At 39.5% G+C, this 22,058-nt stretch overlaps 1 protein-coding gene across 2 annotated transcripts in view; it reads left to right on the top strand.

Annotated features, from left to right (window-relative positions):
• Window positions 1–18,805, top strand: part of tns1b (tensin 1b) — a 154,902-nt gene extending 136,097 nt beyond the window's left edge. Inside the window, exons 19-32 of one of the 2 annotated variants that reach the window (XM_062431420.1) lie at window positions 3,907–4,100; window positions 4,219–4,294; window positions 7,806–7,901; window positions 8,678–8,858; window positions 9,048–10,105; window positions 10,873–10,959; window positions 12,657–12,785; window positions 13,022–13,114; window positions 13,988–14,065; window positions 14,868–14,936; window positions 15,558–15,726; window positions 16,353–16,421; window positions 16,712–16,741; window positions 16,903–18,805. In XM_062431420.1, coding sequence (XP_062287404.1) covers window positions 3,907–4,100; window positions 4,219–4,294; window positions 7,806–7,901; window positions 8,678–8,858; window positions 9,048–10,105; window positions 10,873–10,959; window positions 12,657–12,785; window positions 13,022–13,114; window positions 13,988–14,065; window positions 14,868–14,936; window positions 15,558–15,726; window positions 16,353–16,421; window positions 16,712–16,741; window positions 16,903–17,041 — 2,468 coding nt within the window. In that variant the 3' untranslated portion in view covers window positions 17,042–18,805. Of the gene's footprint in view, window positions 1–3,906; window positions 4,101–4,218; window positions 4,358–7,805; window positions 7,902–8,677; window positions 8,859–9,047; window positions 10,106–10,872; window positions 10,960–12,656; window positions 12,786–13,021; window positions 13,115–13,987; window positions 14,066–14,867; window positions 14,937–15,557; window positions 15,727–16,352; window positions 16,422–16,711; window positions 16,742–16,902 lie in introns of both variants that reach the window. The other variant, XM_062431419.1, reaches the window with a different exon arrangement.
• Window positions 18,806–22,058: the final 3,253 nt, after the last annotated feature.

Raw genomic sequence — 22,058 nt, 5'->3', positions numbered from 1 at the left:
CTATTCAATTTCCTTCATTCAGCAGCGCCAAGTTAACATTACCCTGCTACTAAATGAAATATTGTTTATTTTGGAAATTATTATTCACTGTGTTGGATGTGTGTAATGTTTGTTTTTGTGGTAGCAAATCTGCAGAACAGAACATGTACTGAAGAGTAATATTGATGCCAATCTCCACTGCACTGAACACACATCTCTCCTGGAAAACATTGCTCTGTCCTTATCTCATTTCCTGAATGTCACCTCATCAGTCCCTATCACTCAGCCTCAAACAGGAAGTGTTCTCTTCAGCCCGGCAGGTTGACTGTCCCTAGATAAGCACGTCAGACATCCTGCACAGCATCAAGAAATGGAACAAAGTCAACATAAAGGAGTGTGATAGCTAAGCCTTCAGATAACAAACATCAGAAAGAGGTTTTCTAGAATCAACAGTATGGTTTATTTAACTTTACTGCCATTTAAATGTAGAACAATGGTTATTATAACGCAATACAAAATGCTAATTTAACACCACCGGGAGTTAGAAGTGTAGAATACTGTTTCTGAGTTAAATGACACTCGCCTCTGACTGCTTTCTACTTCATGTATCATAGAAATCCTCATTTTCTCATGACGTGTTAGGAGACCATAACGACAAAACTGTTTCACTTGTGGTTTTTAAAGTGAGATTTAGATGTTAGCATCCACATCAGCATTCACAGGTTGATGTCCAAACTTCTGTAATAGAAATGAGCATCTATTATATATTTGTAGAAAATATGTGTGAGTTACCTTCTTGTTCTCTTGTTCTTGTCATAGGCGGGACATCATCTTCTGTCTGCTTGTTTTCCTTTTCCTGTTAGTTTTTCCCATCATCGTTCTTCTTCCTCTCATCATTCATCTGTTTTTCCCAGAATACTCGGCTCGTGTCCAAAGTGTCATCCCCAGCATGACCTCTTCTCAGTCTGAGCACCGCCGTTCTCACTCCCTCTCGGGTTGGTTCTCCCATCCTGTCAAAAGGAACACTTTAAAAAGAAAAGTTCTTTTTTCAAGTGTTCCTTCAATCCAAGTTCAAGTCTGTACCTGCTTTGCCTCTGAGTGCGGTGGTGTTTGGTTTGCATTTAATCATTTTGCATTTCTAATCTTTGACTATTCCATCTCTAGCTGCTCGTGTGTCTTTTTTGTCCAATTCCTCTTTTCCCCTTTCATACATTACACATTTTTCTCTGTCATCATCAGGTTTTCAGAGCCTCAGCATCTTCACACTAACCATCTAATAATCTCTCTTTGCATCCTATTTGTTGTTTGTTCTATTTTGCAGTTTCCTATCTCAAAGTTAGGGAATTACCCATGCACAAAAAACAAAAACCCAATTGGATAATGTTAAAGTTTCACAAGAACAGGACAGGGGAAGCACAAAGGAGGCTCTGTCCCTTGCCAGGAGAGTGCATGTCACAAGATCCGTTTTGCCAAACCTGGGGAACAATACCAAGGCTAGGATACACTGGCCTCATTCAAAGCTGCTTTTTTCACTTGCACTATTTTGAAGATTTACAAAGCCAGACAAAGGACACCAAATCTAGGAGAGAGACCACAGTCCTAGTTGGAAACATCACTAAAGCTGTATGCGTCCACTGGGAGACAGCGACCACAATGCAGACAGGATTGTCCTGTGTAGGGCCGTAGGGTGTCAGGGGCCAGTCTGGCTTCTTTACCGCAGACAGTAATATCCTTTTAATGATGCAACACTACGTTAAAGTAAAATCCTACACGGTAGATATTGGATTAGTTGGAATTAAGCTCCGATGATGTCACATGTGAAATCATCATCATGTCTACACAACTGAGTCATTTGTGGTGTTTGAAGTAATTTCAGAATTCATAAAAGTTTTTAGTAGCACTTTAAATAAATGACTGCTGAACTGCTTTTGACATAATTTAAGTCTCCCTAGTATTACCTGAGATAACCTCTCTCGGTTGCAGGTTTGCAAATATGGAGACTGTCGTTTCACCTCCCCTAAAAAGAAAAGAAAAAACCCAAAGGATCACCTATATTAAGTTCAAGTTCAACTTCATGCTTATTCCACATGATAACTGGATTTTAAATAGCTGAGAAATGGGAGAAGAGAGAGAAAGAAAAAAAGTCAGTCCTGGAGCTCTCCAGCCATCTCAGCTGGAAGCCATTAGCTGTCGCTAGGGCAACAGGGCAGTGTTTGACAGTACTCTGCTGTAGAGCAGTGCATCGTGGGTACATCTGTTTCTCAGTTTCCAGGCTCGGTGTGATGGTGGGTGTGTTTCTGTTGGGGGATGCAGACTACATGCTTTTCAAATCTGTCAGTTCCAAGATTTTCTAACCAACACCCTGCCAACACGAAGCTAAATAAATCAAGCATCCTAACTTGTTTATCATTGATCCCTTTCAATTATGTATAAGTAAAATTTTGACGCAATTGGAAGATTACACAGTTTTTAATGGAGAAAACATATAGAAAATCTATTTTAAGACCTTGGAGGTTTTACTTACTTTGCTGGAATGGCAGCTAACTTCATTCCTAACTATTTAAGTCTGACATTTTCACAGCTGCTATCACTAAATGATCCCCACAGACACTTGGCCAGGATTTTCCCCCTCACTTCAAAGTGAATCTAAGCGAAGGGGACATTAATATTTTCAACGTTTTTCCATAACAGTCAGACTCAAAGGGTGTGTCTGAGTGTTTTTCCATGTATGTAAATGTCTGTCGGCATCAACTAACAAAAGCCTTCAGTCACTATCAGGTGTTAAAGTTTGTCTGTGAGATTATTTCTCCTAAATATAGCTAAATATAGGTCTGTTTTTCTAAGTTTGAGCAAAGAAACGCCATTGTTGTTGTAGAAGTTGTAGTTGTCAGTTAAAGAAAAAGAGAAGATTTAAACAGATGGGAGATCTCTACATCCAGCACTATTTCTCTGATAAAGTTGATAGATACAATTGAAAGATCCAAAAAAGAAACTGTAGTAAGTAGATCTTAACTTTTAATTATTCAGTCACAAAAACTCCATATTATTCATGCAAGCATTACGGTGATAGAGTTTCAAAAACTTTGGGTTAACACACATAATTCATAATCCCCAATGTTTAGCGCTTGTTACTTAAGCTTATTGTATTTTCCCCTTTTTTTTCTCCCATTAACATTCATCTTGTGCCAAAGCGCGGGGCAGCCAGTGATAGTGCTTCACATTGGCAGAGCCGGTCTTAGACCCGCCAGTCAGTGGCATTGCATATTAGCTTAAAACTCTTAACTCAAATCCTGTTTGTTTAATGCTGGTAGCTTTCTCTCCCTCTCTCTCATTCTCATAGTTCAAACCAGATTAACTAAAATGAGCTTACTGGTTGCTTTGAGGTTCAGCCAGAACCAGCCACATTGACGCATTGGATAACTAAAATACAGTTTGCACCAGTGTCAGTATCAGCAAGTCTTGATAATGCCTTGCAAGAGAACATATTTCTCCCTGTATTCCAAAAAGTAATTTCATATTATAGTTTACAACTTGTGTAACATATTTCCAAGGTCTTATTCTATTTTCTCCACAGTTTGAAACTCTTGCAAGAGTTTGTGTGTGTGTGTATGTGTTTTTGTGTGTGTTGGATTGCGGATATCATTCATGGAGAAGCTACATTTGAGGATTTGTTTTTGGGCTGCAGTTTGATCAGCAGCTAACCTTGCATTAACCTTGTGTGTGCATGTTAAATTTGGAAGTTTGAACAACCACAGCCTCCTGCAAACGCTTTGCAGTGTTTGATTGTCTGTCAAATGCACCCGATGACCTGTGTGGTGAACATTCGCAATGGCTGACAACCATTAATCTCTGGTGACAGTGATGGAATTGGCGGAGCAGCATTGATCAGCCCCTACTGAATTTTAACACTCACTTGCACATCATCAGGTGTCCAGGCCCGTGCAATATCCTTGGATGAGCCTGCAACTCTGCCCCGCCGCCGCATCACCAGTGATGGCCAATACCAGAACGGTCCCGATGATGGTTCCTCTCCTGATGGCCCAGTTCGCTCCCCCATTCGCTGTGTTTCTCCAGAGTTTGTCAACGCCATAGCGTTGAACCCTGGAGGACGTCCCAAGGAGGTAGAAAGTGTACATTTGGGAACATGAATATGATGTGGATGTGTCTGTTTTTATGCTTTTGTTCTGTTTTCGTTCTCTCTGCAAAGTGTTTTTTTCATCTCATTGTTCCCCTCTCCAGAGACACATGCACAGCTACAGGGAAGCCTTCGAGGAGATGGATAGTGGGCCCGTCAGTCCCACACCCATAGTTGGTGGTGAGGTGTTTTCCCAAACCCCTGCATTCCCCATCTCGCCGCAAACCCCTTACTTCAACCTGTGTAAGTTTCCCCTCTGGCTGACAGAAGGCACTGTGGAGCTCAGGCATATTTAGATATTCAAAATGATGAAGAGATCTAAATAATTTCAGATCCTAACTGAGGGTTTTATTTGACAACAGAGTTATTCTTGTTCTTGAGATTTGTGTCATGCAGTATGGCACGTTATCCTTGGAAACAAAAAGTTACTCCAAACATTACAACCTCATATTGATTTACATTTTTTTAAATTAAGGGCTTTCCTGCTTCTTGAAATGCCATCCAGATGTTTCTGGTGGGGAAAGTACATTTTTTATTGAGATGGGAAACACAATTAATTTGTGTGTGAACATAAATGGTTGTAACTGTCTAAAGAACTAAACAACAGTCCACTCAATATCAAAATATATTTGAGTAGTTTCACTTAGCATTTCATTGTTAAAAGAAAATATTTGTTTAGCAGTGTTTACTTTCTGGTTTCTTTATGTAAGTGGGACAAAAGAAATGGAAATTAACTTGTGACAGTGATGAAAACCCTCTGTAGGAAAAGTGAGTTTCATTCACTCACTCATACTTTATTGAATTTCTCTCTTTATTTACTCAATTTTGTACCTCATATTCCAAGGAGTGAAAAAAATGTTCCCACTATTACCTCATCCCATTTTCATTCAGACTGTAAATGGGCTGCCTTTCCGATGTCCAGTGTACGAGTGGGAAGTTGCAGCATGCTGGCCTTGTATTGGCTCATTAAAATGCCTCAGTGGTCATGTCTTGTGAAGACTGAATCTAACTTTTCTCACAAGAATGTCTGTAGTCATCCTTCACTGGACACAAAATACAAAAAAAGAGAAAAAAAAGGGAATGAGAGACAGGCAAAGGCCAAGTCAGTCTGGTTATGTCCAGAATTCAAATCTGGCTTTATACATGTCATGTTCTCCTGTCTTTCCTATTCAGACATAAGTTGATCTTACGGGAAAAACTATTATCCTACAAGGCTAGAAAACAGAAAATAGATACAGATAGACTGTACATAAACAGACCAACCAACATATACACAGCCGAGGACGGATAACACACCCTCATCTGCCCATTCTTCCCACCCCCACCCCTCTCAGTCTCATATACACCCCACACTGAGTTACACAAGAGTTACGTATTAGGTAACACGTCACTTGCCAAGTCTACTAATTACCTCATCCAGTTCTCTTGCCTATCTCCCCCAGAGCACACCCATAAAAGTTAGTCATAAAAACCTTCGCTCAGTGGCGTAATGTCCCTCCTTCCCCTCAGAGTGGGAACATTGTATTACACACTGATACTGAGCAGTAACATTTTCTGAGATGTGTTAAATCTTGAGCAGATTGTTGAGATAAAACTGATGCAGTTCAGATATACATTGGTGGGGGGAAAAAAAGTTTGTTTCTTTTATTGTTTGTACTCTTAAAGTTTTAATGGACCACAAGTCGTGATGTTTTTGTCTCTCAGATGAGCACAAATGTAGTCACAAATGGTGTCATCAGTTAACTAAGAACAGTTTTGCACTTACTGGCAAAACTTGTTGAAGGTGCATGGTTAGTTAATTGGTCAGTGCACATGACACCAGATTTATTTCCCATTACATCATCATTTGAGGAGTGTCCATGAATCACATTCCCTAAGCGTCCACTTGAGCTGCCCTACACACAATCCACAATTAGATGTGGGGCATCTAGGCTGCAAGTACAAAGAATTGATTGGGATTCTTTGGTAAGTGGGCGATGCATGTTTCTCTCGCGGAGTTCCACTGTCCCACAAAGTCAGCCATATTGATCCCCTCCCCTCTCCTCCTTTCCCCTCCCCTCCCCTCCCCTCCCCTCCCCTCTCCTCTCCTCCCCTCCCCTCCCCTCCCCTCTCCTCCCCTCTCCTCCCCTTCCCATGTACCCACCCCTCCCCTCTGTCCGAGTGACCCTTTACTTATCACAGTCCTGCACCGCTTTGGCATGAGAGCAACACGAGAGCAGCACGCGCAAAACAAAATGGACATAATAAAGGATCTCACACACACACACACACACACACACACACACACACACACACACACACACACACACACACACACACACACACACACACACACACACACACACACACACACACACACACACACACACACACACATCCCCCATCCAACAGTTCACTTTGTTTAGTTAAGTATTACATATAGTGCAAAATGGGGACTAAGAAATAAAAAATGAATCCATAGACCCAACACATATAGACACAAACACACATTCATACAACCATACACATGAAGCCTAAAGACTTCCATGCTTTCAGCTGCTGATGCTGATGCTGATGCTGATGCTGCTCTCTGTGTCGCTGATGTCATTTTGTAGTTGGGTTTTTGTTGCTGTCTCGTTTCACCACAACCAGCACCCTGCCTGCCATTTATGCCTTGTCCTTTTTTTATATAATTGTGCTAGAAATATGCATTTGTTATCAGTTTTATCAGAGTTTTTTTTTTTCATTACACATAATTATTTGTGTTTACACTGGAGAAGAAAGAAAGGAGTGGTTGGCACTGTAAAGGGAGACTACAATGACAGACAGACTCATGTAGTGGAAAGCGTTACCTGGATAAAAACACATTTACAGTTGAATATGAATATAAGTGATATACATTTAAATATGATTCACTGAGCCTCCTGTGGTGAAACCCTCTACTCCTCATCTTTCTCTCCGGTGTTATTGTAGCAGAGATTGTGTCAAAGTTCCTGCTTTTTCATTGGCAGTAGTGGCAATATTTCATTAAAATAAATACGGTTTGTTAGCATTGCTAGAAATATGAAGAATATAAAAACTATTACAGGCTTCAGAGTCTATAAATCAATTGAGGAAATGCTAGTTTCCTGTAACATGACAAGTTCCCAGGCAAACCAAGAAGTCTTTGATAAGTTCAGTTTGACCCAGCTCTGCTTTGATGTCAAAGCATGTTTGACACACACCTTATTCTGCTGCTGGTAGAGTGAGGTGGTGTCACAGCCAGAAGTTCACATGCATGTTTTGCTGCTCCATCAGAGCATGAGGAATGGACACACCCTTTGAAAATGTTGCTCCTGTATCTCCTGTTTTTTTTGTGCCTTGACAGCTCTTTACCTGTTAGTATTAGCAGTCAGCTTTATATTAACTACATTAGATCACCATTAAAAAAACACAACAGACCATATGGAAATTAAATATGATATAAAATTAAGCATTTTAGTTGTAGACTGTTTTATACACTGTGGCACAAGTCTCTCCTTTACTTCTTTCTTTTAGTCAAAATGATGATAAATAACTGTCAGAATGTGTCAGTGATATTATAGAAACATTTGTATTCTGAAAGTAAGGAGAATATGTTTGTGCCCAGGGAGCAGAGAACAGGTAGCAGCTGTCAAGATGACTGTGATGAATGATTTTGTCTGATGATAACTGTCTAACTATTTTCCTTCAGGTCGGGCCCCTCCTGGTCTTGCCAAAACTCCACTGTCAGCCCTGGGTTTAAAACCCCACAACCCAGCAGAGATCCTCCTCAATCAAACCGGCACAGGTTGGTTTCAACATTCATTTTATTAATATTACAACCTTTGGTAGCATATCTGGAAACTAAAATATGAAAATGATGATGCAATTTAGGTAAAGGTTTTCTTTCTAAAATGTAAAACAAGCTTATATTTTGTCATAGGAAAAGCTGAAAAACATTATTATGGAAAAAAAACAGATTGGACATCTGACTTAGATTAATCTTTAAACCATTATGCCTAGCAGCTAGTGCACCAAAACAACATGTTAAGCTTCTCAACCTTTACTCTTTCTCAAAATACACTCTGTGTGTGCGCTGTTGAATGCCCCCCCCCCCCGTCATACACACACGCTAGATGAACGCCAAATAAAAAATATAGCACAGAAAAAAACAACAACAACTTTCCAACTCCCTCTTTTACAATCATCTGTTTTTCTGGATTATCCCCAATGATGCTCCACAGATGATGAGAGCAGTGAGGATGAGGAAGGTAAGAGTGATGCTGTAATGCCACAGATCATCATCAATATTCATGTTTTTAACTTCATTCAACTGTTGTTTAGTTGTAGTCCACCTACATAACATCTGTGGTCAAACCATTTCAACAACCACTCCCAAAGCTGAATTTATGCCGCACCTATTTTCACAGTTTTCATTCTTTCTCTTTGTGTGTTGTATCACCTGTATTGACTATGATGACACACCCCACCATGTAATACGCATAAGAAACCAGTGGATGTCACACACAACATATAGCTGTTGTAAATGCGTGACTCATAGAAAAACCTCTCTCTCATATGCAGCACCAAGAAGCTATGTGGAGTCTATTGCAAGGTCGGCAGTGCCAGTTGGAGAGGCACCCATGTCAACTCAGAGTCTTAGCCCACCAGGAGAGACTACAGGCCAGCAGAGAAGTCCAAGTCCCTCCTCCCATGCCCTGAACCCACCTTTGTCCAGCAGCAGCCCCATCCTGATCTCACAGGGGTAAGAAATAGCATGTTTACATTTCAGTTCAAAGCCACATCCTAAGAATTCAATAAAAATAATGGTGGTAAATTGTTTTTGAATATGCAAAATGATGCATCCAATCAAACTGTTTGATCTGTGTTTCCTACAATATCTTCAAAAGGAAAACTTCAGATGGTTAACACATGTTTCTCAATTCTCTTCCAGTGATCAACCCATAGCAGAGAGGAGCGTTAGCACTCCGTCCCAACCCACTACTGATTCAGGCTTCCGCTCCCAGGCTACAGATAGTGCCTACCCGACTCCCACTCCTACCCCTTCATATCAAGCCTCGAATACCCCCACTTCATCCTACCTGGATTCCAGTTCTCCAGCCTCTTCCTACGTTGGCACTGCTACACCTACACTGTCCTATCTTGGCCCCAACACCCACAACACCGTATTGGGGAGCTATGTGGCCTCGGATTCTGGCCTGCCCAGCTCAGAACTGTCCCAGACCACACTCAGCCGTGGAAGTCCCCATGCACAGTACCCGATGAACATCCTTGGTTCCACTCACAATCCCGTCCTCCAGCAGCGCCCTACTGCTTATCACGATGTTGCCACCATGGTCCAGCATATACCACCAGCTAATGGCTATGAGGTGGGTATGCTAGGTCACACCGGCAGTCCCATCCTCGGTCATCGTCTGTCTGAGGGAGCTCAGAGCAGCCCAGTCCTCAGCAGACAAACCTCTTTGGGACAAGGGTCTCAGCAAAGCCCGGTCCTCAGCAGACAGCCGTCCCTGGGCCAGACATTGCAGAGCAGCCCCCAGCTCAACAGACAGCCACCTATCACATATCCCCAAGGGAGTCCAGTGTTGGGCCGCCACCCGTCTGTTTCGCAGATGTCCCAGAGAAGCCCCAGTTTGGACCGTCACCCCATGCACAGCGGTTACACCACCCCGGATGAGAGGCACGGGAACCTGTCCCGACAAAGCAGCTCCTCGGGTTACCAGGGACCACCAACACCTTCCTTTCCCATCTCGCCTGCAGGGTACCAGGATGGGGGGACGATGGGAATGGGTGGTGGATTCCGGCAGGGTAGTCCAGCCCCTGGATTTCAGCCACAGCTTCCAGAGAAGAGGCGTATGTCAAGTGGTGATAGACCAAACGGAGCATTGTCATATAGCTCGCTCAATGGGAAGACGATTTCCCCAGTGAGTGGAGGAAGCAATCCAGGCTACTTCCATACCCTCTCTGACTTCTCCAGGTTTAACATGACTGGTAAGGACATGTATTCTCTGGAGTTATTTGATAACAGATTTCCTTCTCTGTATGTTTGTTTCTCAACCTTTCTGAAACACCCCAACCCAGATGCTGAGCGGGCTGTAGAGCTGTAAAGTGGCTTACAGCCCAGTGTGTTGGCAACTACCTCTCTGCTTGTACTGTCCCTTCTATATAGGACACCATCAAATATGGTGGCAGAGGCTGACAAGGCTTTTCTTGTTCAGGGATTAACCTTAGTGTAACTTTATCATGGCATTTTGGATTCTTGCTTGTTGCCAGAATTTGATGGTCCCTCACAATTTTCCAACTCAGTTTACCAGTTTTCTCTCTATTTTCTCTTTCTTCTCTCTTTTTCAAAAGGATTTGATGCCATTTGATATGTACATTCAGAGATTTTATGCTTCGCCTTAGCCAGAATACTTGAGGGAACCAAAACAAAAATAGACAAAAAACAGTTTAGACGTTTTAGAAATTAGTTTTCTGGCTTCCTGCAAGTTTCTGGAGTGCTGGCTTTTTCCACTTTCTGCATGATTTGACTGGCAGACCAAATGTAAATACCAATACCCAACATGCCTCCCTCCATTCGTCAGTGATATAAAATAACGATGAGTGTATATTAGAGCTTTTGGGTGTATCTTAAATTACATGTGTATGGTCCATTAATGCACTGTACTGCTTATCCATTTTATAGTTGCTTTTTTTTGACGAAGACTCACACTGACATATCTTTTTGTGATGTTGAAATTCATTTGGTGTCTTTACAGATGGAAGTCCGGAGAGCAGGCTGAATGTCAAGTTTGTCCAAGACACGTCCAAATTCTGGTACAAACCAGACATTTCTAGGGAGCAAGGTAAGATCCCACAAACATGGGGATTGTGTTTTTTTCACTGTGTGCTGTAATGTTTAAACAATTCTATAAAAGGAATAGTCCACCAGACACGTATGTTTTGAAAATCAAAGACTCAACTCCCCCAGGCTTGTAAGGTGACTGGAAAGTTTGTAGCTTTCAACTACACGCTTGATTACCTCAGTTGTGAGCAACAGAAATAAAGAAATCAATAACCTTGATAGCAACAAGCAGAAGGTCTTTGTTAAGCAATATTTTGGCAAAACTAACTACATAACTTTAACTACTTATTTGAAGGTTGTGATTTGAAAAGTCTGAAACTTGGTCACTCGTGTTTATAACTGACTATTCCTGTGACACATTAAACATTTGGCTAGAATGATTAAACTCCTGTGATTCAATCGTAATGCTTTTGTTTAATCTGAATTCATTGTTTTGAATTTTCCACACTGATGCCTGGGGATCCTCATCACTTTTTTAAAATAAATGCATGTACACACATGCACAATAATGAATATGCAGAGAGGAACCTGTGCAATGTACTGTAACTGTACATGTACACAAACAAAAACATTTCCGTACCTCTGTGTTTGGTCGTATGTTTTGGTTATGAGGTCAGTGGCTATTGGATGCCCCATCTGCATTTGCTCACAGTCCGTATTGGATTATATCATGTTAAACACAAGCACATGCTCCACTGCGATGACATCACGCACGCACACATGCCAACATGCACGCACACACACACACTCTCACTGTTTGTACTTAGTGCCACGCACTCCCAAAAGGAAAGCCACACCATATGTAGAGAATTAGGGAACATCTGCATGTATTGCTCATCTCATCCATCGTCCTTCCTTAAACTTTCACATGTGGCCAGACCGAGGCACTGAACTAAATAGTGAAGTAATGGATCTGAAGCTCTCCTCTTTGAACAATGGAGTGTCTGAAGCAAAGTGTCATGTTAAAAGTTGTAGATTTAATGATATACAGAATGAAAGCAATTTTTTTTAAACAAAGGTTCAGGACCTGTTTCACCTTACTTGCAGTCAATCTTTATTTTTGACTTTTTGCTCCCCTTTTTTCTTTAGTGCAACTTGATCTATGTAGTGTGCTTAAAATTCAGTCTGTGCAGTAAAATAAGTCACTTTTCACATTCCTTCTCTTGTTTTTATTGCCTTAACATACCACTTCTTGTTGATATTTCTCAAGTAATGTACTGCTGTGCAGCTCATCTTGTTTCTTTACATTGGATATTATTAAGTATGTTTAAACTGTGACCTGCTAAATGACTACAGATGTAAATTAGCTCTTAGCTAACTCCCAATACAATACATCTAATAGTAATATTGATGCAGAATATTGGACACAATCCCTTACAAATACATATATAACAAGACATGAGCTAATTGTGAATATCAGTATGCTAATGTGCTCACAATAACAATGCTAACATGTTGTGGCTTTTATTAGCAAGTGTAATGTTTTCCATGTTGGCCATCTTACTTTAATGTGCTTTCATGCCAACATTTGCTAATTAGCACATAACTAAAGTTATAGCTGAGGCTGATGGGAAAGACATTAGTTTTTTGTGGGTATTTGGTCATAAACAAAGTATTGGGCTCATTTAAATGGCCTGATGATGGCACTAGATGAAAAGTCTGTGGCATGAAATAACTGCAATGTCTACTGTGTTACAGCTATTGGCCTGCTGAGAGACAGGGAGCCTGGAGCCTTTGTAATTCGGGACAGTCACTCGTTCAGGGGAGCTTACGGCTTGGCTATGAAGGTGGCCTCTCCCCCGCCATCAGTGCATCAGAGCAAGAAAGGTACGGGACAGGATGGTGGGTTATGTGATTATTTCAAGGCAGTTACAAATGCAGCAGGTATTTATTCTGGCTACTCAGGTGTTATGTGTATTTTATTCTTTCTGTCTTTGTTTTGATCTTCTGTTCGGGCAGAAGCAGATTTACCACTAATACCAAAGATATGAGGTGATGTCTACATGCTAATCAGCTGAGCTTTACCTAGACTTACTCACCCCTCTCCCCCTCTTCTCTTGCAGGTGACATCACCAATGAGCTGGTGAGACACTTCTTGATTGAGAGCAGCCCTAAAGGAGTGAAGCTGAAGGGTTGTCCCAACGAGCCTTACTTCGGTTAGTGAAGCCCTGCTGCCCTCTCTCCTCCGTGAAAAACACTCTCACATGCAAACTGACAGCTTAGTAAAGCCAATATGAGTTTGGAGGAAAAGTCAAACATGAGTGTGAGATCTTCATTTATAATCAGAACGCTGCTCTTCTCCTGCCTTTGTTTCTAGCTAAAGATCTGCATCTCTTTCCAAGTCCTGTGACGTCTAATCCTACTGTAATTATAGTAGTGACTGAAATGATTTAACTCATGTTCTCCCTACTAATTACAAAGCTGTAAGACATGTGTGTGTGTCTGTGAGTGTGTGTTTGTGTGCGTGTATTGAGAGAGACAGCTCCTCCAAATATAAAATGGGGCAAGCTGACTTTTGTAAACTTTTGTCTTGCCTCTTCTTCCGCTGTTGTCTTCACCTCATGTCTCTTTTCAGTCCAGCTGCTAATTTGAGGAGAAGAAGAAGAAGATGAAATGCATTTTCTTTATTTTAGTAATGATTTTTTTCTCACCCACAAAAACACACTTAACCAAATCCATTAATCTAAGAGGATGACTAACGGGGGGTGATGAGCTCCCTGACTGGAACAGAAACAGATGTGTTCAGTTTTTGTTCATCACCATTTAACAATTAATATGTCTCAGATGTTTGTATACGATTTTTAAAAAGTTAAATGAAATAGAAGATATCTATATTGTATGGTTGTTTTTACAATAATGGCGAATAATTCCATGTTTTCTATTTGAAAACCGAAGTTCATGTGAAATATTTCTGACGCTGGTGGAAAGACACTTGGAGCTCACTCTTGGTGAAATTTGGATTCCAAAGAAGAAATGTTCAAGATGAAAAAAATGCCTGTTTCTGACTGTGTATCGTGTTTGTTTGGCAGGCTGTCTTTCTGCTTTGGTCTACCAACATGCGATCACACCACTGGCCCTGCCCTGCAAACTACTCATCCCTACCACAGGTCTGTACAGCCAAACATGTGCTCAGTGAAGTTTGTTTTGCATTTTAACTGTTTCCTTATCAGTGAGGCAACAACCTGAAAATGTTAGTGAACAAGTGATCAACATTTATACCTTCACTTTTCAATCAGTGATTTTTCCAGTTGGCTTAACTTTTATATGGAGCTACACATCAGTTTTAGAGCTGAAACAATTAAACTACAACTATTTTGACAGACAGTTACTGAAGCAATTCAATAAAAGTTAAAACATTTTCTACAGTTACAACTTCTCCATCATTACAATTTGCCACTTTATAGCTTTGGCTTTTAATCTGTTTGTTGGACCAAATAAGTGATTTTGAAGACGTCACATTGGGCTTTAGGACATTTTGACTGTAAATAGCTGATTAATCTGCAGCCAAAGGAATAATTGGCAAATAAAATCAATAATAAAAATAATTCATAGTTGCAGTCTTAAACATATTTTATGTCCAGAATATTATTTAATTGCTGCACATTTTGAACTTATTTTTTGTTACAGGCATTTTCATCTGTTTTTGCTAGTTATGATTTATATCATATTACCATTGTTTTCTTTGTTGCAGATAAGTCATAATCATAATAATAATAATTCATAATAAAGTATCAGTGGAGAGACTGGAACGTGAGGAACCTTTAACATAGACAAAGGTGTGAGCTGACTTTGTTTTAGTGAAGGAGATTGTGAATATACACCAGACAGCCCCTAGTCTCGGTGCAACTAACTTAAAACTGAAATTTAAGCAACATACCGATAACATGCCCTCTCTCTTGTTGTCTGTAGATCTTATTGAGGAGGTGCCAGAGGTGGCGACAACAAATCCACTGTCTGAACGACTGAAACAAGGAGCAGGTAAAAACATAGACACACTCACACTTTTAAGATGCAGCCCTCTAAACTTCTAGATTCTAGGACATAAGTACTATTAATGTGCCCTGAATCATCCTATTCACATGACTGACAACATGACGTCCTTGTTATCCCAGTGCAGGGGGCCCCTGCTGATTCCCATGGTAAACCCTGTGCACTTATATTTGGAAACCTACATCTGGAATGTGCATCCTATGCATTTGTTGTCTGTCTGCGTTTGTCGGTACTTGCAAAAATGAAGACAAATACAAAAATAGACCTGTGGAATATAATTCTTTTAGAAATGACTTTAGATTTTGTCTCTTAACATTATCGTCCCGCTTCTCGTCAATAACAGGCAGAATGTTGTATGTGGAATGATTTGTATGGATTTGTTTCTTATACTGTTTGACCCCAGCTTTATTCCAGAAAGCATGCTCTCTAATGAGAAGAAACTGAAGTTTTTGTGCATGAACAGGCAGCTCTGTTTCCCTTAACAGTCATTAATAACATGCGGTACAAGATTCATTTTGGAAACAATACAGTTTGTACAGTTTTTGTGTTGACAGAAAAAAAATGTATGCTTCTTTTGTTATCTGACTGGGACATCTGCTCTCTTCCCAGCATGCAACGTGCTCTACATCAACTCAGTGGAGATGGAGTCCCTGACGGGCCCTCAGGCTATTGCCAAGGCTATATCTGAGACACTGGCTGCCACTTCTCCACCTACTGCCACCGTTGTGCACTTCAAGGTGTCTTCACAAGGCATCACACTGACTGACAACCAGAGGAAGTAAGTGTGGACGCCGACTGTCTGGAGATGTTTGAAAGGTGTCTCACAAGATAAACATTGCATGACATCTGGGAGATTTTGAGGCAGATGTGTTTTGAGAGATGCATTTGGTTTTGATGGGCAAGTATAAACACGTGTTAGTGCACATAATCAGAGGCAATAAATAACTGCTAACACAGGATTAAAGGATCAGAGTCTTTTTATTTACTGTAGTATTACAATCAAGGACTCAATTTTGGTTTTTAGAGGGTGCCAGGATGGAAGAAACGGTAAAAAAATGCAGTACTGTGCAAAAATTGTAGACACTAATAGTGGGGATGCTTTTAAAATAATGCAATAAATCATTTTTCTTTGTGAATTAGTTTCATACAAAGTGTAAGTCTCATACAGAGATGTCAGACTTGTTGTTCGATGCACCTATGATGGCATTCCCCCTTTTGAGACAGAGTGATGGTAAAACTTTAGTGTTAAGCTGCTGCTGTTGCAACAGATTAAGTTTGACTGAAGGAAAAAAGTTTGCCTCACTGTTTCCTGTGCTAACACGACCCAGCTCACCACAGCATCATCTAAAAATGTATTTTTATTGATGTTCCTATAATCTTATTGTGGGTTTGCCTCTTTCACAGACTTTTCTTCCGGCGCCACTACCCTTGCAACACCGTCACGTTCTGCGATACTGACCCTCAGGACAGAAAGTGAGTACAGAGACATTATAATGTTTATAACAGGACAAGTTGTTTGTTTTAACCTACTCAGATGCAAGATAATTGATGTTTAACAGTCAAAAGAAGGTCCAAAACCTCTGTTATATGTATGCAAGTATCATTCTTGTTGCTTATTATGCACATTTATAGGTTAAGAAATAATAGTAAATAATTGTCTCCTCTTATATCTAAAAAATATTGTAGCAAGTTTACAGTTTGCCTTTATTTTACAGTGTTTAAATTAATTAAATTAACATAAAAATTTCATTAAATCTTTACAGATGGAACAAGCCTGAGGGAGGCACAGCTAAGTAAGTAAAACTTCTAAGTGAAGAAGGTTTCTATGGATTTCATTTCTGCATTTCATTTTGTCAAATGCGATATATCTTCTAATTTGTTCAAAAATAATTAGATTATAGAATAACTCCAGCTTTATCCCATAACCAATGAACCTCTGCCTTTGTCTTCTCAGGTTGTTTGGGTTTGTGGCACGCAAGCAGGGAAGCACAACCGACAACATCAGCCACCTCTTCGCTGAGATGGACGCTGACCAACCCGCCAACGCCATCGTCAACTTCGTCTTGAAGATGATTTCTTCGCAGAAACGATGAGAGCCGTCGGCAAAACCCCTGGCGCTTTTTTAAATGCCTTTGGTTATTTTCTTTACTTTAAACCACAGACACTTCCTTTCTGCTTTGGACAATTTAGCATTTGGTTTTATGCCTCACCTTATTTTTCCTGCTCTTTTACCTTCAAGCAAGCGTGTGTTTGTGTGAGAGTGTGTATGTGTGTATGTGTGTGTAAGCAAATGAAAGATGACAAGACAGAGCGAGAGTGTGGTGTGCGTGTGCATGTGCGTGTGTGTGTGTGTGTGTGTGTGTGTGTGTGTGTTCGTGGCTCGCATGCATGTGCTTTTTTCTTGGATGGACAGAATGGACCAGAGGAAGTGCAGGATGGGGCGTGGCTCTGTGTGACAATAGGACGGGAGACGAGTTTGATCTCCCTGGCAGGGTAACACATGAACAGTGAAAGGGGAATGACATTGTGTGTGCAAATGTTGTTTTTGAGCAATTGTTTAATTTGTATTTTTTTTTAAAGAAGAAGTCAAGTTGTGTGATGTAAAAGGTGGATTGTAAATCTGTCAGGCTTTTGACTGGTCAACCAAAGATTTTAAAAAAGTAGTCAGGGCGTGAATAGTGTGCCACTGTCAGAGGGTTGAAAGTATTCTTTTGTAAAACAAATGGCTGCTTAATCAAAAAATACCGAACTGTTTCTTTCTGTATGTACTGATACTGTAGGTCAATTATGCACCGTCCCCATCATGCAAACAATGTTTTCGGACATTTTTGCAGCCGAGGCGAGGTCTGTGTAAATAATCTAGATTGCTTTATGAGTAGGACTGTTCTAGATGACATTTGGTGCCTGACTTTCTTTTGTAATGCAGAGCTTTTTAAAGAAAAAAAAAAGAAGAACATAAAACTCATCCAGGCTGTCTTAAATATGCAAATAGTCAAACTTGGAAATAAGGCTGCAAAATTCCACAGGTCCTTCCCTGGTTGATGCAGTAGTGTCGACAACGATGCAACAGGTGTTGTTCCATTAAAGTGCAGCTAGAGTCTGACAATATCAGCTTAATCTAATTTTCTTTGGTGGATTTGCTGTATCCATGTGAACACAGAAAAGCATTACTAAGAAGGTAATTGAGTCATTACATCCACCCGAGGTCTGTCAGACATGCAAAGAAGAGGATTAGCTTCCTATCTGCCACCATTCTGCGTTCACAGTCTGCACAGCGCATAGCCGCACTATTTCCCTCATTACTGAAGGGCCAAACGTTGTTTCGTGAGGACGATCTTTATAGAACAGTCTTGTCCTAGTCTAGTTGCTCTTCAGTTTTCTGCATCAAAAGTTTCTGTCAATAGAAAGCAGCTCTTTGCGTCAGCCGGCCAAAACTGTTATAACACTCACACCCTACCCAAAAGTAAGCTATACATATAAATATACATATATAGATATATATAAAACTTCCAAACAGTGACTTAAGATATTTATTTTTTTGCTTTGTTGCTCTATGTTATCTTGTATACATGTATTATAAAGTATACATCATGATTACTGAAAAACGAGAAGAAAAGAATGCTTTTTTATGGCTAAAGTCAAGTGCGTTGACATATATAAAAGATGTAAAGTGTGTGCATTTAAAAGTGTATCACTGTTGTTTTTGAATGTTTTTTTTTCACAGCATTACTTCTTTTGTTAACATTCTTGTTTTCAGCATCAAAGAAGCTTCTCGGGGAGGCTTTTTGTGTTTTTCTTTGTTTGTTTGTTTTTTAAGAGAGGGGAAATATTTTGTATGAAAGATTGTTGTTATAAAAGTCCAAATTGGAGTTATTCTAAAGCGATGCCAACACAATTGTTTTTATTAACTTAAACCTGCCTAGAAAATACATTGTCCAAGTTTAGCACTTAAAAATGTCGAAGTATTATCAAGTGTGTTTGTACGAATGAAGAGATGTGGACGCTGACAGACCCGTTTCATGTCATCATCGCATGTGTGGAGGCAGTGTGGGTCTGAAAGTTGGAAGAGCAAAACCAGTTCAGTCAGTCAGCTGCTGCCCTCATGTGGTGTAAAAAGATCATTACAGAGGAACCACTTTTATTCTAATACAGTGTTTTAGCTGTGATCATGGCACGTCAAAAGGGTAAATGTTTGAGTTTAAATAATTTGATCACAGAGATAATTAATTTGAATGTTAATTGAGTCTTGCTTTTGCATCTTTAAAAAAAAAATAATAAAAAAAGTCCCATTCAAGGTTCGAGTCTTGCAGATTACAACTGGTTCCTTTTTTCCTGATACCTTCCAGTAGGATCAGTTGGCAGCATGATGTAAACTAATTAAATAAGGGTTAGTTTGAAGGCTTACATTGACTCAAATGTACTTCTTCAAAAATTAAAAAGAAAAAAAAAGAAAAAATACAGCACTTACAGGGCTTTTTATATCTGACTAAAGTGTTCCATTATTTATTAACAGAAGCCTGCATGCTCAAGTCGTTACCTTAACGCTGCTGACTGTAATCTTTACACAGTATCCGCAAATCTTACTCAATCCAGTCTATTCAAGAAAATATGCCCAATAGGTGGTAATCCGGTTTTGTTTTCCCCCATGATGACTGTCACATTTCAGTGTCTTGACTTGGCTTATCAGACGTAAAAATCGATATATTTTTTGCCTACACAGTGCTCGTCGAGAAAAGAGGAAACCCCAGTGGCATCTGCCCACTTTGACAGATCAGTCTGGACTGTAGAATGTGTGTGAATGAGCTACTATGCCTGTATAGAGCTTTGTCATTTTTTTTTGGTTTGCTACATTGTATGGCTTTTACTATTTCTGATGGAAAAAAAACACATTAAAAAGCAGTACAAATCAAAATGCGTAAAGGAAAATCTGTTGTGTTTGTTACACTGATTATCAACAAATTAGAGGGCTTATGTTTGTTTGGCATAAAGATGTTTCTTTTTTTTTCCATACAATCTTCATTTCTGGAAGATTTTTACAGAACAATAACCAAACATTTTGATGGTCTATTTAACATAAATTGCCCAACCACTTAAAATCTGTCTTGTAAAGCTCTTAAGTGTAATATATAAGGCTTAAAGTTCTCAGGCATAGAGCAGTTTTAAATTCATATAATACTTAATTCTGTACATTTTACACATTTCCTACTGGAGAACTTTTCAGGCTCACACAACTTTTCTTGCTTTAATCCTTGAATATATCACTCTTATCCATTCTGATAGTCTTTAGTAAAGGCAGCTGAGAATCAGATTACTGCACTAAAACCTTTCTTTATGTGCCTGACTAAATTATGGCAGAGAGGGAAGGCCAAGTAATGAAAGCATGAAAACAGCTTTTACATTAAGATATATAATCTGTGTAATAAACAGGACTTTTTTTTTTTTTTTTTAAAGAAGAAGAAACTAAAAAGTCTTTGTTGTGAGAGTCATAACTACTTATTCAGATTCTGATCAGTGGCATAAATGTGCTATGTATGTGCAATGCATCTCAAGTTTATCAGATAAAATAGGGATATTATTTTACCACTTACAGTAATGGGTATTGTTACCATATGAGTGAGGCTGCATTTCTTAAAAAGAAAACATATATCCCCCAATCACAATCAAAGAAAATATTAAGAGAGACAGATAATTTGTTATTGCAGCTTTCTCCTTAAGTTTCACTTGTGACTATAAGTCTGGTGAGTTAAATGCATTTTACTTTGGGAGGATGAGACCTGACTCCATTGCAGCCATACTGTGTGATTTACAGTAGGAGAGCAACAAATGGCTTTTCTATTAAAAAACAGAGTCCAGTCTAATGTAGCTTCGACTGCTGGGATCATTGGTAGTGCAACCTCATGACATCACTGCATTAGTCTATAAAAGCTAGAAATTGTTATAATAAAATTTTACGAACAGCAATTTTCTGTACCCTTACCAGCTTAATAAAATAAAGAAAAAATGCAGACATTTCAAATGAGCAGTCAGCCAACAGGAATGCGACACTATAAAAATGTCTTTGAACAATGTCATTCATGTTTTTTTAGTGATGTCATGCGGTTGCATTTTCGCCAGTCTTGAGAACTCCCAACTCATAAAACAGAAAGAAATAAAAAGCATGGTAATATTTAGGAATGGAGAAAAATTTAAAGAAACCCTCAAATATTTCATTGGATTGAAAAAAAGTGACGACGACAATGAGTGAAACTACAGAGTGAAAGTTCATAAGGTCATAATATTTAACCCACTGTGAACAGCATGGACTTTACTAACTTTGCTATTTGACGCTCTTAGGCTGGTGAAAGAAGCACAAAATGTCACATTAGACACAATATTAGTCTTAGTAGACATGCATGCATGTATTATGACTCCTACAACACAATTATTTGTCTTTATCTTTACAATTTTCAGCTTGATTTTAGCATGATTTCCACTGAAAATCGAATTAATAGTGTACCATTGTGCACTGCTCAGGAGGAAAAAGCAGCATCACAATTTATGGTACTCTCGTGATACTCGTGATGATTGCTCATTGTCATATACTATTGTTTTGTGCATAAACATTCCTTATTAGCCAAGTTCAAATCTACCTGGGCCTTTGTGGATTGAAGATGGCGACTATTCAGTAGATCTTTAGAGTAAGTCTAAAGAAGAGCATCGAGTTTAAAATGACCCTTGTGGTATCCTATTAAATCTACCTGCATTGGGAGCTGCAGTGTGTGGCCTTTTTTCTTGCTTTTAACAAGTGCAAATCTATAAATAATGTGGCAGAAGTGAAAGAGTTTGGGATTGTGTATTACTTAATCAGAATATAGTTGTACAGCACTCAGAGTACAACAATTAAAGTCACAAGAACAAAAAAGTCGAGGCAGAAAATCACAAAAAACAGGACAAAAAAAAAAAAAAATGAATACAATTTTATTTTGTAGGCCAGAAAAATATTTGGTAGGCAAATAATAATTTTAAGAAAACTAGCAGTGTAATAATGCAACATAATCTGTTCTCCTGGTAGAAGACCTGAACATTTCATAGTCGTGCTTGACATGCTGAAAAGATTTGCCATCAACTAAT

This window comes from Scomber scombrus, chromosome 13 (assembly GCF_963691925.1).
Source record: "Scomber scombrus chromosome 13, fScoSco1.1, whole genome shotgun sequence".
NCBI classification, from domain to species: Eukaryota; Metazoa; Chordata; class Actinopteri; order Scombriformes; family Scombridae; genus Scomber; species Scomber scombrus.
This window is presented reverse-complemented; position numbering and strand designations above follow the sequence as displayed.